The sequence below is a fragment of the Nicotiana tabacum genome, chromosome 21, assembly GCF_000715075.1.
Source record: "Nicotiana tabacum cultivar K326 chromosome 21, ASM71507v2, whole genome shotgun sequence".
Taxonomy (NCBI): Eukaryota; Viridiplantae; Streptophyta; class Magnoliopsida; order Solanales; family Solanaceae; genus Nicotiana; species Nicotiana tabacum.
In genome coordinates, this window is record NC_134100.1 from 38,534,973 (window position 1) to 38,549,353 (window position 14,381).

The window sequence follows — 14,381 nt, forward strand, 5'->3', positions numbered from 1 at the left end:
TCTCGCTCCTAGGTTCGGGGCGTGACAGTTGTTCCTGTAGTAACCTCACTGTGTCCTCAATGTTCTCCCTTGCCTACATAAGTTTTGACTGTGTTGAATGATGACTTGCTACTAACAATCCTCTTTGCTTTGATACAGACAATGGTTCGATCGTGCGGCCACGGCGAAACTACAAAAGGCAGAGGTGACTCTTCTAGGGGTCGAGGTAGAGATACCTTGCACCTTAGCCAGCCCAAAACTATCAAGAAGAAGGCCATAGCAGGCAGAGGGAGGGGTGCATATCTCTATGAGTCTAGCTCTTATGTCTCGTCTAGAGAAGCTTTTGAGGGCAACTTTGCATCTATTCCGTAGGAGCAGGCAGTTGCACAGTCTAGGCCACAAGGGCGATCTGAGCCCATGGATGAGGCCTTTTCATCTCAAAGCACTTCCAAGGTTTTGGAAAGTACTATCCAGACTTCTGAGCCAGCAGTTGTTCCAGAGATGGGTGCGCAGACTGTTCGGGATGTCCATTATTAATACCTTCTTACTTTAGTTTTAGTCCGAAAGTATTGATTTATGTTCCCAAAACTAATGAAATTGTGCAAAATTGCAGGATTGTTGGAGAATCGGACTCTAATAAAGAAATTGAACTCTAAAATAAGTGTTCCGACTCATAAGGAAAGAAGGAGCGGAGCAGGCCAAAAGTGCGGCCCATAGAAGTATTTTTGCGCTCGCAGAAGAAAGCGCGGACCATAGAATTCTCTCTGTGACTGCAGATCTGGTGTTAAAGCTCAGAAGTTGATCAAAGCAAAGCACGAACCGCACACAATTTGTGCGGCCATGTAACATGGCCGCACTAACAAGAATTCAAAAAGTTCATAGTGTGCAAAATGACCAAGAGTGAAGCCCTGCCAGAAGTGTGGACCGCACATGGAATTGTGCGGCCGCAGAAGCTGAAGTGCAGCCGCAAACCAAATTGTGTGGCTGGAGAATCCCTCAACCTACAGACTTGAGCAAAGTGCGGACCGCACATGAAATTGTTCAACCGCAGAACCTCCCGAAGGATATTTTTGTCAGCGAATTTTGGGCCACTATAACTAGACGGGAATCACTTTTTTAGGGCAAGTTTGGTATTTTTTGAGCTGTAGCTATTGTAGTTTACCACTTTTTGTAATTTGTGACCAATTTGGGTTTAAAACACATTAGTTTATTATTTTAATTTGCTATTATGCTTTAATTAGTGTTTCTTCTTTATTTTCTTCTATTTTCATTATGAGTAGCTAGATATTTTCTAGGGTTGTAACCCAACCCTAGTGTGTAAACCTTATGGGTAATTAATCTAATACTTGCTTATGATTGGGTATTTGTTATTTAGCCTTGTTCATGCTTTAATTTTATAATTAATGGTTGCAAACATTGATTCATATCTTTTTGACTTGGTCTTTACAGGGACCTAGTCTAGGAAAACTTAGCTAACAAGAAATTAGGCTAGTTAAGGTTTTGACTAGCCTAATTAAAGGGTTTGAACTAGAGATAGGGAAAACCCGACTTGAGCTCATATCAACTATTTGGCTTGATATCCATTTGGGCTTGAGAAAGCCGAATTGGGCAAAATCACTCTATGACCGAGAGTTATTGAGTGGGTAACTTAGATTTGAGAGCTATAATACACCCCGATCATTAAAAATGTATTAACGTGATTAACTCATTAGGCTAACACCTAGGCGAAGGTTACATCCCTAGGCCTTTTACCTATTTGAAAATAACCAAAAACATCTTATCAATCTTTAAGTTCATTTCTCTAGTTAACCATTGTTAGTATAGATTGTAGAAGTAATTTGCAAAACCATCTTGTTTGGAAGCGTATTTAAGCTATTTCTTCTACACTCATCAAGTACACTCTAACACCCATATTTAGCTCACTGAGGAAATCGACTCCGACTCATAGTTGGGTACTATTCTTCCAACGACCTCGTTCACTCATTGTTGAGTGTGGACTAGGAGCGGATCAACAAACACAACCAAGGGCACGTCAATCACGGCCGTATAGGACAAGAGAGGCTCTGGTCCAAATCTGAAAGGGAGCTTCAAAGCCACCACCGGCTAAGAAGCGAAAAGTAGCTGAGGTGAAGGGAAAGGGCAAGGCAAAAAGGGTTGTCGGGTCAGAGTCTGAACCTGACTCATCTAATGCCGAGGAGACAATTATTTCATTGCCTGAAAGTGAGGAGGAGCCGAGTGCTCCGGTTTATAGGTCAGTGTAGTAAAAGAACTTTGTGAGTGAAAGTGTGTGGAGGAAATGGGCGCATATAAAGACTAAACAGATCAATCCAATATTGTTTGAGAGAACGCTGAACTTTGGGGCCACCGAGTCAAGTTGCCCAGATATTTTTCGAGCAATAGAGAAAAATGGGTGGACACGCTTTGCTCAAGGGCCGAAGGGCGAGACAAATTTGACTCTTGTGCATGAGTTGTATGCAAATTGGGATCCTGACAGTGGCAATGATATTGTCTGGATTCGTGGGACTAAAGTTGACATCTCCGCCACATCAATAAATAGATATTATCGTATACCCTCGCAGTTCGAATCAGAGTATTGGAGGACTGAGCAGAGGCCGAACTTGGACCACATAGTTACGATCTTGTGTAGGGGATCAGGACAAGCCAAGTGGACGAAAAATGATGGGTTGGCAAAGAAGTATATGAACAAATAGGCTCGAGCATGGTTGAATTAGGTCTGCAACGGATTGATAACAGCAACGCACGAGTCTATTGTGATTTGGGAGCGAGTGTTCTAGGTATATTCACCGATGACAGGTATTGTGGTGAACATTGGAGCTATCTTGCAAAGTCAAATGGCAAAGACCAGGAAGAACATGCGGTGGACGCTCTACTTTGTGCATACATTGACTGCTTTACTTGGGAAATACAAGTTGACTAAGGAGGAGGATGAGATATGTGAAGGCACAGAGTCAGCTAGAGGTGGGCATAATACCGACAGAACCAAAAAAATTGATCAAACCATAAACTCTGGTTTATTCAGTTTCGGTTTTTCGGCTTATTCGATCGGTTTGCGATTTATGTTTTCTATAATTTCGGTGTTCGGTTCGGTGCTCGATTTTGAAAGTTCGATTTTTGGTTAAACCAAAAAACCAAAGTTTTCTAATATGGGTCCTAGCCTCTGGGCTCCTCTTAAGTTGTCTAGCCCAACCTTTCCACATATTTACATTATAAAATTTGAAGCCAAAAACCAAATAAAGTCTCACATTCTAAAAATTATCCCTTCTGCCTGATCCTTAACTTTTGGTACCTTATGGAGTCATATCTTCCTAAGAATGGAAAATCAAGGACACCAACACCGCCAGTTCATTTTTTTCTTTTGTTTTATAAGAAGGAAAATAAAAAACAACAACATGTTTGCCAATGCATATTTCATCTTTGTTTGCTTGCATGTCGCGATGTTGCTGTCTACGAGATAGTTATATTGTAAGTAATTTTTGTCAAATAAATTTATATTTCCTACATCAACTAAATAATTTGGCCAATCATATTATAAGTATTACGTATTCGAGTTTTAGTTGCACTAAAACATAAATTAGTCATATATTTTAGTATAAAAAGTCTGATTTAAAAGCTCAATACGAGAAGACTAAACCGACCGAATTGAACCAAAAATCAACCAAACCGAATTAGCAAAAACCGAAGAAACTAAACTAATTTTGGTTCGGTTAGTGGTGCACCAAATAGAAAATAGAAAACCGAACAAACCGAACTGAACTTCATGAAAGCTGAACCGAACCGACCGACGCCCACCCCTAGAGTCAGCATTCCATGACATTTGCTTTATTCAGGACCCATCAGTAGTGACTATACAGAATAAGGGACATGGTGAGCACATCACTGATATGGAGGGCGCACTTCAGCAGTTGCGAGCAGATTTAGAGGCAGGAAACCGTGCTTTGCTAACTGCACAGGAGACTTATGACCAGTGAATTCGAGAGCAGTTCATTGTGCTTCTCGAGGCTGTTCTTGGACGAAGACTCCAGATAGACTTCGAGGAGTTGGGAGATGTAGAGTTGTTTGTTTTGAGTGCTACTGATGGCACTGCTACTAAGGAGCCGACTGAGGTTCGAGAGGAGGTTGTTGGGGTTGCTGCTTTGACTACGGAGGGTGAGCTGATAGCAGTCATCGACACATCTGGTGTCGCATTGGAGGATCCATCATCATTGAGGACCGAGGTTCGTGACCTATCCTCCCTGCAACCTGAGATATGATGAGGGAGTTCCTTACACCCACTCTACTATTGATCATTTATTGTATGTTTTTGTGATATTGTGCAACTAGGGACAGTGCACTCTCTTAAGTGTGGGGTGGGGGTGTCAGAATTTTATTTTTGTGGCATGTGCTTAATTGCTAATGATAGATTTTGCTATGATCACACTTAAGGCCATTGTAATTGTATAATCGTAGTTAGCTTTTTATTGGCATAATCCCGGTTTTTTTATTAAACTACGGTTCTTTCCCAGGGATGCCATTTTCTTGAAACGGGTAGTTTTTTTAATGTAGTTTTTGTTAACTTTGTAAAAAAATTGGTGGACTTTGCCTGACGATGAATTTTCTAGACAGTCTTCTTGAGGGATTAAAGTCTAGAGAAAAAAATACAAAATAATTTTTTTCCTTTGTTCGTTTTGAACTGTTAATGGAATGGGAAGATCTTGAGTTTGTGCTTCGTGACATATTTTATATCGGGACTTAGACCTGGAGCATTTGTCCTTAGCACTTCCCTCGTAATTCTAGTGATTATGTGCCTTAAGAATATATGTGACTTTATTCGACTTTTGGGCTCATCTTTTAACTCATATTATGTACTTCCTATATGGTTTAGTTTTATGATGGCTGTGCTTAGTTGCTTTAACTTCATAATCGGTTTTGAGTCGTCTTGAGTGGGTCATGTGTATTGTGCGAGGTGAGAATTTTGGTTATACTCTATGCTATCCCAGGCTAGTCTAGAACTTGTCCTATATGTGAGTCGAAGCGTAATGATTAAGTCTCGTAAGGCTAGGAGATGATATAGGCATTTCTTTGATTGACTATTGAGCCTCTTTTGCCTACTTATGCTAATATTATCCATATTCAACCCTTTTGACCATGTAGACATTTTTCTTGGCACCCACATTACAAGCTGAATACCCATTTGTTATTAATCAAATCTTGTTCACCCTTGTCAAGACCCGAAATCCCAACCTCGGGGTGATGATGGCGCCTAACATCTACTTGCTAGGCAAGCCGGCGTGAACGAAAAATTTACTGATTTTAATAATTTACGACAAGATATTAACAATAAAAACGGTACAAGTCTGAAGTCTAGTATAAATAATAATACGAAACAACGAGTCTAAACATAACCCAGAAACTGGTGCCGGGACTACATGAACATCTAGAGTACTACAAACATGGTCTGAATAAAATACACTATTTTATAACTCAGTAAAACAACAAAGTTAGGAAAAAAGGGGACTTTAAGGCTGCGAACGATGTGCAGTTGTACCTCAAGTCTCTGTCAATAATAGGGGTGGGCATCGGTCAGTTCACTTCGGTTGTGAATGTTATTGGTTCAACATATCGGTTATCGATTTATTAATATGCTAAACCGATAATCTAACCGATAAGATGTCGATTATTGGGTATCAGTTAGTCGTTTATCGATCCTTATCGGTTCGGTTATCGGTTTACCCGATAAGAATCAAAAATATCTAAAAATTTATGTTTTTATTATCGAAATCGTGATCATAAGAGAAAGGAACTAAATTTTTGCTCTTAAGAAAAGAGTGAGTAAATTTAACTTTAGAAAAGAAAACTTTCTTTGCATTTGGAAATCCCAATGAATGATTTGAATTTTTAAAGTTATAAGTTAGTAGGAGTAAGGAATAAGACATTCAATAATCTAACTTTACTAACTACCTCACTGCGAGCGGTCATAATTCATAGAAAAATAATAAAATCCTAATCTTGTAAATACTAGAGAATTAGTGCAACAAAAGAAATAAATAGAAAAACTAAAAATCTGAACAACTAATTCTTTAAAGTTTAAAACTAAAAATCTTAACTGGAGAATTAAGATGAGAAATTCGGAAAAGTTTAAAACTTACTCTAAAGATTAAGGCCTGAAGATGAAGAGTAACTGCCAAGAGAATAGAGCCATAAGGTGGCTTTATATACTTAGTGGGTAAAATTATAATTTTGTTAAAGCATACTAGGCTATCGGTTAAACCGTTAAAAAAATTGACAAACCGAGACCCGAACTGATAACCCAATAGTCAAATAATATTAAACTGCTATCGAACTAATTATCCAATAACCCGATATCGATAACCCAATATCATTTTATCGGTTATACCCGATATTTGCCCAGTCCTAGTCAACAATACACAAAATATTGACCATAGTCAACTCAAATCATTTTTAAGGTAAAAATTCACATTTTCTTCAATTTTCCACATAAAAACTTTCCGGAACAAGACACGGACTGTGCACCCAAATCGAGGAACGCTAAACGGATCTAGTCGAGGTCTCGGAATGCGGAAATAAAGGCTAAATCTCAAAATGACCTATCGGATCATCACATTCTGCACCTCCGAAAGCACTTAAGTCGCTATAAGAGTAAAGAGAGAGACCGGGTAGCGTTTGAGTTGAACCATAGGAAGGCCGAGAAGGTGCGTTGTATTAAAATGAATTACTAGCAGGAAACACCAAAATTAAAGGGAGTGTTAAAAGTTTTTGAAGAAAACACAAACAAAAAAAAATGTAGTACACCTCCCATGTCTTGATCCGGACTAGTGAACATCTACGTGATGATATGCTTAAAGAAGAAGGGCCTAATTGTATATTGGTTTGTGGTATGACACGGACTTGGTCGTGACGAGAATGTGTTTGAAAGTGAAGTATAGTGTATTAATGTGCTTAGGAGGGCTATTCACTATTTTTCCCAAATATATCCTATATGTCCCTTAGCCTACATTACAACATATGAAGTCCTACTTGATCCGAGCATATGCAAGCTTAATATTAGCCGAGTCTTACGCTATGGGCATGCCCATGGTATGAACTTGGGTGGCATATGAGTTATTTTTGTGAGAGTGAACGAATTCTTTCGATTCGATAGTCCTTAAAATATACTCGAACTTATGTTTGAGTGTGTGGACTACTTTCTCTTTTTGGTTTATTGGTGAGGGCGCATGATTTGCAGGAGATTGGTAAAGTCCTTGATTTTTGAGTTGGCACAAGAAGCGAGTCTTAGTTTGGAATGTATTGGAGTCAAATTTCGAGGCTAGGATGTTAGAGAGAGTCACACAGTTATTTTAGTTAGTCTTGGCATGAAGGAAAGCTTGAGGAAAAGTATGAATAGTATTTATGCTAGGTTCTAAGCGTTGATATAAATCATTGTCATTGGCATGATGCTTGAGTAGGTTTGAAAATTTATTTCTTATCGACGTACTTAATTTTATTCGAGGACGAGAAAAAGTCTAAGCGTGGGGTGGTGATAAATGACCAAAAGTGCATGATTTTGAGGGTATTTTCATCTTATTTATCGTGCGAGTTATGTGGGATTATATAATTTTTGAAGTGAAATATACTCATTACGTATTCCTTATGTGTAGGAGTGAGTTCAGATGATAATTGATCAAAAAATATCAAATTTTTGCAAAACAAAAAATGGAAGAATTTCAAAACAGTGAAGTGAAGGCATGAAAACGGACGCGAAAAAGGAGAAAACTAAAGGTACAAAATAGTGAAGTGAAGCAAAGGCACGAATCACTTCGCGAAATGGAAGAATTTCAAAAGCTAAATCTGTGTCCATGGGTGCACAAGCGTAGACACTGATCCAGATTTTCCCATTTGAGTTTGGATTAATTAGTTCCGCCCCATATCAGCCCTAAGTGATATAAGTACATCAAAAAATGACTTTTTAAGGGTTAGATAATATCTACGAAGGCAAGAACAAGCAAGGAGCAAGACGGAAGATTCGGAAACGAGTTTTTATCTTTCTTCTTCCTCTTTATATTATTGGTGATGAATTCTAATATTGTAGTTGTGCAAACAATTACAAGTAGCTAAATTATTTTATCTAGAGTTTGATGGAACCTTTTGGAGGATGAAACTTCATTATGTTTAATATATGTTTGCCATTGAATTTTCTCTACTTGTTCAACTATGTGATTATTGTTGTTGATTGAAAGGCCCTCAATTGACTGCGCCTATTTAGTGTGTATTGCTTGGAAAAGGATACACATTCAGGTAGTTGTTAAATAACATCACTCCTAACTTATATGAGGAATCAAACAGAGGGTTTAAAGGTGGGATTAGGAATAACGAAACCTTGATACGATCTTAGTTAACAATGAACTAATGCCAGCTAGCCTAGTTCGGAAGAATACGTCTAGTAAATTATGGTAGTTGCTTGAAAGAGAATTACGATTCCCGAAGTACTCACGATCGGTAGAGAATACTTAGGCGAATTTATAGAAAACGTAGCGAGGAGGATTCCGAAGATGGAGGGAAATCATAATTCTAGACCTTTCCAATCTTGTCTACAACATTTGCTTTGTTAGTAATAAAATTACAACTTTTTAATTACTTTGCTTTTAGTTAGTAAACACTCAACTTATTATCCAATATTTTTGGAAGTTGATTACTTGAATTCTTGCGAAACTAGTGGTTATAATTAGTAGGTTAATTCTATGTGGAATTCGACTCCGAAATTGTAAACCGAATTATATTTGCAACGACCATTTAATTCTTTTATAAGGCATAGTTGTGCGTGTTTTATCCCGATATTACCACTTAACCATCTCATGAAGTTTGTTTGGTAGTTCAGTGTATATTTATCTTTGTTTCTTTTACTTAAATTAATTTTATCATGAGTAGTCAAAATCTGAGGTAGCGTTTACCAGACGTTTAGCATGTAGGCCACGTGACAAAGGCTAGAAAAGCCCACTGACCCGAAAACATTTTGGCGCTAATAACAACAGTTTCCCGCGGATATTGAAAGCAAATCCCTTTCCCGGTTCTTTTAAATTATATTTTAAGAAACAAAAAACCTTACCAAAATCCCATTTCTTCTTTCACCTGATTGTAACAATGGCTCCTTCAACATCAACCGTGTTAAGGAGAAGAACCGTAGCTCCAAAACCCGTCTCCACCGCATTGAGGAAAAAGTACAAATCAAGGAAAAAAGCAGATGAGGATTACAGCGACAGTTGCTGTGAGAAATGTGGATCAGGCGATAATGCGGATAAACTTTTGCTGTGTGACAATTGTGATATGGGATTTCACCTATTTTGCCTCAATCCCCTACTTCCGTCGGTGCCTCAAGGCTCATGGTTCTGCCCATCTTGTGTTTATACCAACAATCTCAATCGTATGTCCATGGATTCTTTTCCTTTTCAATTGGGATTTCACGTATATATGCGTTGAGAACAAAATTATGTTCATGGGGTTCTATCTAGTTTCTTTTGTTCTTTCTCAACTCGATTAATAGATCCATGCACCACCTTTATCTTGAAATTACTTTTTAATTTTTTTGTAGCTGAATATTTCCTTGTTTGGAGGTATACTTGTTTTACTATACCAATGCTTGCCTCCAACTAGATTTATGCATTTTGTAGCTCACTCTCTAGGATTATGCGATTGACAGTAGAGTAAATTCAGGATTTTAGCAGTAGGTAGTCTATATGTTTTTTTTTTGGATAAGGTTTATATTATATGTTACTCTAGGATCTTTCAATAAACTTAGTAGGTGTGTGTACCAAATACTTACATGCAAATTCCGTTTATGACTGAATGAGGTTAACTTGAAAGAACTATGCTAAACTACCACAATCCCAAAATCTTGATCTTAGTGTTTCCTTTTTTTCCATTTCTCTTTTTTAAGTAGTATATAGGCAGATAGTCACAATTGTGTTTGTCTTACAGCAACCTGGTTTCCATAGATGATTGCAACAACTAAATTCACAACATGTAAAACATATGTATCTTGAATTTTGCTGTTTCCATGTTGGGAGAAATATAAGGGATAATACCACATGATTGGTTCAAACCTATTCCTTTTGGTGATTAATAGCTACATTTTCCTTTGATATGCAGAATTTCCTCTTGTTCAGACAAAAATTGTTGATTTTTTCCGGATTCAGAGACCAACAAATTCAATTGACAAGCTTAATCCAGGTAAAAGTCGTTTCAAGGTCTCGTCAGTGTGTTCTTAATTTGTTTATGGTTTCATTACCTCTCCATGCCTCTTATTACTTGAAGAGTGAGTGATCTTGATCCTTCGTTGCTTTTGTTTCTATAGATTGCCCAAAGAAACGAAAGCGTAGTAGCAGTAGCTTGGTAGTGTCGAAGAAGAGGAGAAGATTGCTTCCCTTCAATCCTTGTGAGGATCCTACCAGGAGACTGGAACAAATGGCGTCTCTTGCTATGGCTTTGACAACAGCTGGAGCAGAATTCAGTAATGAGCTTACTTATATGTCAGGCATGGCTGCAAGATCAGCTAATCGTGCTGCACTTGAACGAGACGGGATGCAGGTATAGTAAAACATAGAAATATTGGGAACATTATATTTTGGCCAAAAAAATGTGTTAGACTTCAGAGTTGGCAGGGTAATGATGAACTAAGCTTTGGAAATACCAAGAACGACAATTCAAAAAATATAGTACAATTTTGCTTTATCACTTTGTAAAACATACCCCTTTTGATTTCTACGTAATCTAAAATATTTGCCAAAGAAGAAAGCAATAGCAACTGTAAATGTCAAAAGTAACTAAAAAAGGAGAGATCTTTTAAGGATTTTAAATTTTCTTTTGGTCAGAAAAACTCAAGCTGCTTTCGCATGGTGTGTTACTTGATTCATTCTAAATGTTAAGACTTTTGTTATATTTCTCAACTACAGGTGTTACCAAAAGATGATATAGAAACTTTGCATCTATGCAAGAAGATGGTGGAACGGGGTGAATGGCCACCTCTTATGGTTGTTTTTGATCCCAAAGAAGGGTAGACATTCTTAACTTCTTTTCCAACTTATTCAAAAATCAACATTTCATTAAATATTTCCTATTTGGAGGCTGAAAATGATCTGTTTGTTCTCATTCATCAGATTTACTGTGGAAGCAGACAGGTTCATAAGAGACTTGACAATTATTACAGAGTATGTTGGAGACGTTGACTATTTGAAGAATCGGGAGACTGATGATGGAGATAGCATGATGACTCTTTTAACTGCTGGTGATCCTTCAAAAAGCCTTGTCATTTGTCCTGATAAGCGCAGCAACATTGCTCGGTTCATCAATGGCATAAACAACCATACTCGGTATGTTCATATTCCATCCATCTAATACTTGTCCTTTTGAGCTCTCCTCTTCATTTCGTCCTCTAATGCTATGATATATTTTGGTATTATACACTAAATCATGTCAAAAGTTTTTCATTGTCTCCAAAAGAAGGTTTCTGAATATATGGTGATTTCATCATAAACTTAATGCACTCTGCTAAAAGTTGAGGTATTAATACTGAGGTGCATTATATCTCAAGTAGGCCTAAATGTATGCTTCATATTTGGAATCAGTATCTGAATGATGGATATTTTCCTCTAATGCAGGGATGGGAAGAAGAAGCAAAATGTGAAGTGTGTAAGATTTGATGTTAATGGTGAAAGTAGAGTTGTATTGATCGCAAGCAGAGATATACGGAAGGGGGAGAGGCTATATTATGATTATAATGGTTATGAAAATGAATATCCAACGGAGCACTTTGTCTGACCTCATAGGATCCAAATAGCAAATTAACTTAACCATGTCTAACTGACCTTTCCAGTTTTGGTTTCTACATTAGTAGTCTGTTGCTGCATACCGCTAAATGTTGGGTTGGGTAGCTGCATAAGAAGGATTTTGCCTTGGGGAAGCCCAATTCATTAATTTAGGTCTAATTGCCCATTCTAACATCTCAAACGTCAAGAACGTTCATGTACAAGCACATAGTTCCAGTTGCTTGTGAAGTTTTTGTGTGCAAATATCGGCTTTATAGATCCCAGCCATTAACTGCTTTACATCTACTTATTGCATTGTCTTTATCTTAATAAAAGATTCTGATCATTGGGCCAGAAAATGTTGGTGGATATTTCTTTGTGTTTTAGTTTTATTGATGTTATGGACTCATGCATATCGCTATGAACGTTCCTAAAGGTTGATAAGTTCTATAAAAAATTTATGAGCTACTACTCATTCGATGTCCATGCCATGAGCACCTTTGATCAAGTGTACCAGACTCATGTCCAAACACAACTAACACTCCATCCAAGTTTTGCTCCTCTATTGACTTAGACTCTTGCCTTTTGTGTGTGTATCTTTCTCTTAATATTAGAATGTTAACGTCTAGTCAATTATGAGAAATGATTGAAAATGTCATTTCTTTCTTTAGGATTTGAAGAAAGATTAATAGCCAAGCTGTAAAAATTAGTTTATTTTTAAAAGTATTTTTTTTCAAAAATAATTTTGGTAAAAAGTAGTTTGTGTTTGGCTAATTAATTTGAAAAATACTTCTGAGCACTAATTAGTATTTGGCCAAGCTTTTAAAAATTATTTCTAAATGTATTTTTCTCAAAAGTGTTTTTCAAAAAAGTGTTTTTGGAGAAAAGTTACTTTTTTCTGTTTCTCCAAAATTGTTTCTGCTTCTTAAGTACTTTTTTTTTTCCAAAAGTTTGGCCAAACATGCTATAAATATCATTCTTCTTTCAGGACTCGGTCACGCCGCATGTACAATATTCATATTTTTCTTATCTATTTATGTTCTTAATTGATGGCTTATCTTTATTATGGGGTGATACCCCTTTATGATAAGTTTCTGTAGTGTGCTTTATTCTTATTTGTGGAGCCGATTATATTTTCTTTGTTTTACATCTCTGGTTATATGTAAATATATTGACTTTTAATATAACAGTATGTAGGTTTACAAAAGTAATTCTTAATTTAATTTGGGACTGTATTTTGTTGCAACAATCTTTGTGATAGTATATTTTGCTCTCCTAATCGGTATCATCACAAGGCTTTGCTAATGATAGATTAACTAAAAAGGTAGAAGGGAACATGCACAAAAGACCAATTAATATGTTTGCAACTATGGGCGGATCTATATATAAAATTTGGGTGCTCAAGCACCTATTAACCTCAACTTAGAGCGATATAGTTCTGTATCAAATTTATCAATCATAGCAAAAGTCCTTTTTTATAACCAACCGGTAAACTGTTCCTTTTTTCTTATATTCAAGCTACTTTCTTTCTTCTTCTTTTTTTCTTAAAAGAAAAATATTTCCCTCAATAAAGTAGTATTTTTTTTAATTCTTTCAAGTACACTTTCTTAACCCAATACTACTTTTTTATATATTTTTTTCGCTGACTTTTGTTTACCTTTTTTTTTTTTTTTTTTTTTACCTAATTTTCTATAGCAAAGGAAAAGAAAATCTGCTTAAATAAAAAAAGATTCCAAAGTTCGACCCCTACTAAAACGGATAGTTCACGTAACGGCAAAATTCACCGCTCTTTTTTCTTGCCAGTTGTTCTCATCACAGATTCATAGCGCCAATAATATTAATATAAGTTTTCTCCTTTACTTTTTTCCATCGAGGTGTTCAAATAGTTGTACTTGTACACGCGATTAATAGTAACTTTATATCAAAAAATATTAAGTACCCATGAACCCAAAATCCTGGATTCGCCGCTGTTTGCAACTCATAAAATAAAATTATAATAACCGAAAATAACATTTGACATAGTTTAGTTGTTCGTTGCAGGTATATACGACTTCCGTATTCAAATTTTAAGCCGCTGAAATTGAATTATGTTCATGACATACTTTAATTTCAAATGCTTAGTTAACTTTTGTTACCTAATATTTGATACTCATTAATATGGGGAAAGCTAAAATGGCAGAAGCTTTCTTGTTTAATTCCCACTATTCAAGTCAGGTTAAAGAAAAATTATCAAATACACCACATAGTCTAGTAGGAAGTGGGCTATTTTCTGTCCATACTCAAGTTTTTCGATCTAAATTAATGACGGATTTTATTGTATCATTTGTCGAAATTATGGTGAAGACAGAAATTATGAATCACATCCTTATAAAGGGTCTATGTGGTGCATGAAATGCGTCCTGGTTTGTCCAGGGGTAAGAAAAGAGTAGATGTATATTGTATACCCATGTAACTGGGTCGTCACTGCTTTGGTCTAAGTGGTAAGATATTAGCACAAACTTCACAAACTTGTTGCAGACAAAAGCTGTTGTATTTTAATAGAGGGGTTGGGCCCATGACTTTTCGAGTTTCTGAATCGTGTGCTACTAGCCTTTGGAGACCCCATAC

General features: G+C 36.7%; 1 protein-coding gene across 1 annotated transcript; it reads left to right on the top strand.

The window, feature by feature from the left end:
- Positions 1–9,054: 9,054 nt before the first annotated feature.
- On the top strand, positions 9,055–12,133 carry LOC107770913 (histone-lysine N-methyltransferase ATXR6-like). Its single transcript, XM_016590242.2, has 6 exons — positions 9,055–9,394; positions 10,120–10,200; positions 10,325–10,557; positions 10,923–11,023; positions 11,127–11,339; positions 11,628–12,133. Exons 1-6 carry the CDS (start codon positions 9,115–9,117, stop codon positions 11,785–11,787), a joined length of 1,068 nt encoding a protein of 355 aa, XP_016445728.1. The 5' UTR covers positions 9,055–9,114; the 3' UTR covers positions 11,788–12,133.
- Positions 12,134–14,381: the final 2,248 nt, after the last annotated feature.

Excerpts from the sequence above, each read along its gene's own strand:
- LOC107770913 (XM_016590242.2), top strand. The coding sequence starts at position 9,115 with ATGGCTCCTTCAACATCAACCGTGTTAAGGAGAAGAACCGTAGCTCCA. Across the intron at positions 9,395-10,119 it reads TTATACCAACAATCTCAATC|AATTTCCTCTTGTTCAGACA; the intron begins GTATGTCCATGG and ends TTTGATATGCAG. Across the intron at positions 11,024-11,126 it reads GTTTTTGATCCCAAAGAAGG|ATTTACTGTGGAAGCAGACA; the intron begins GTAGACATTCTT and ends CTCATTCATCAG.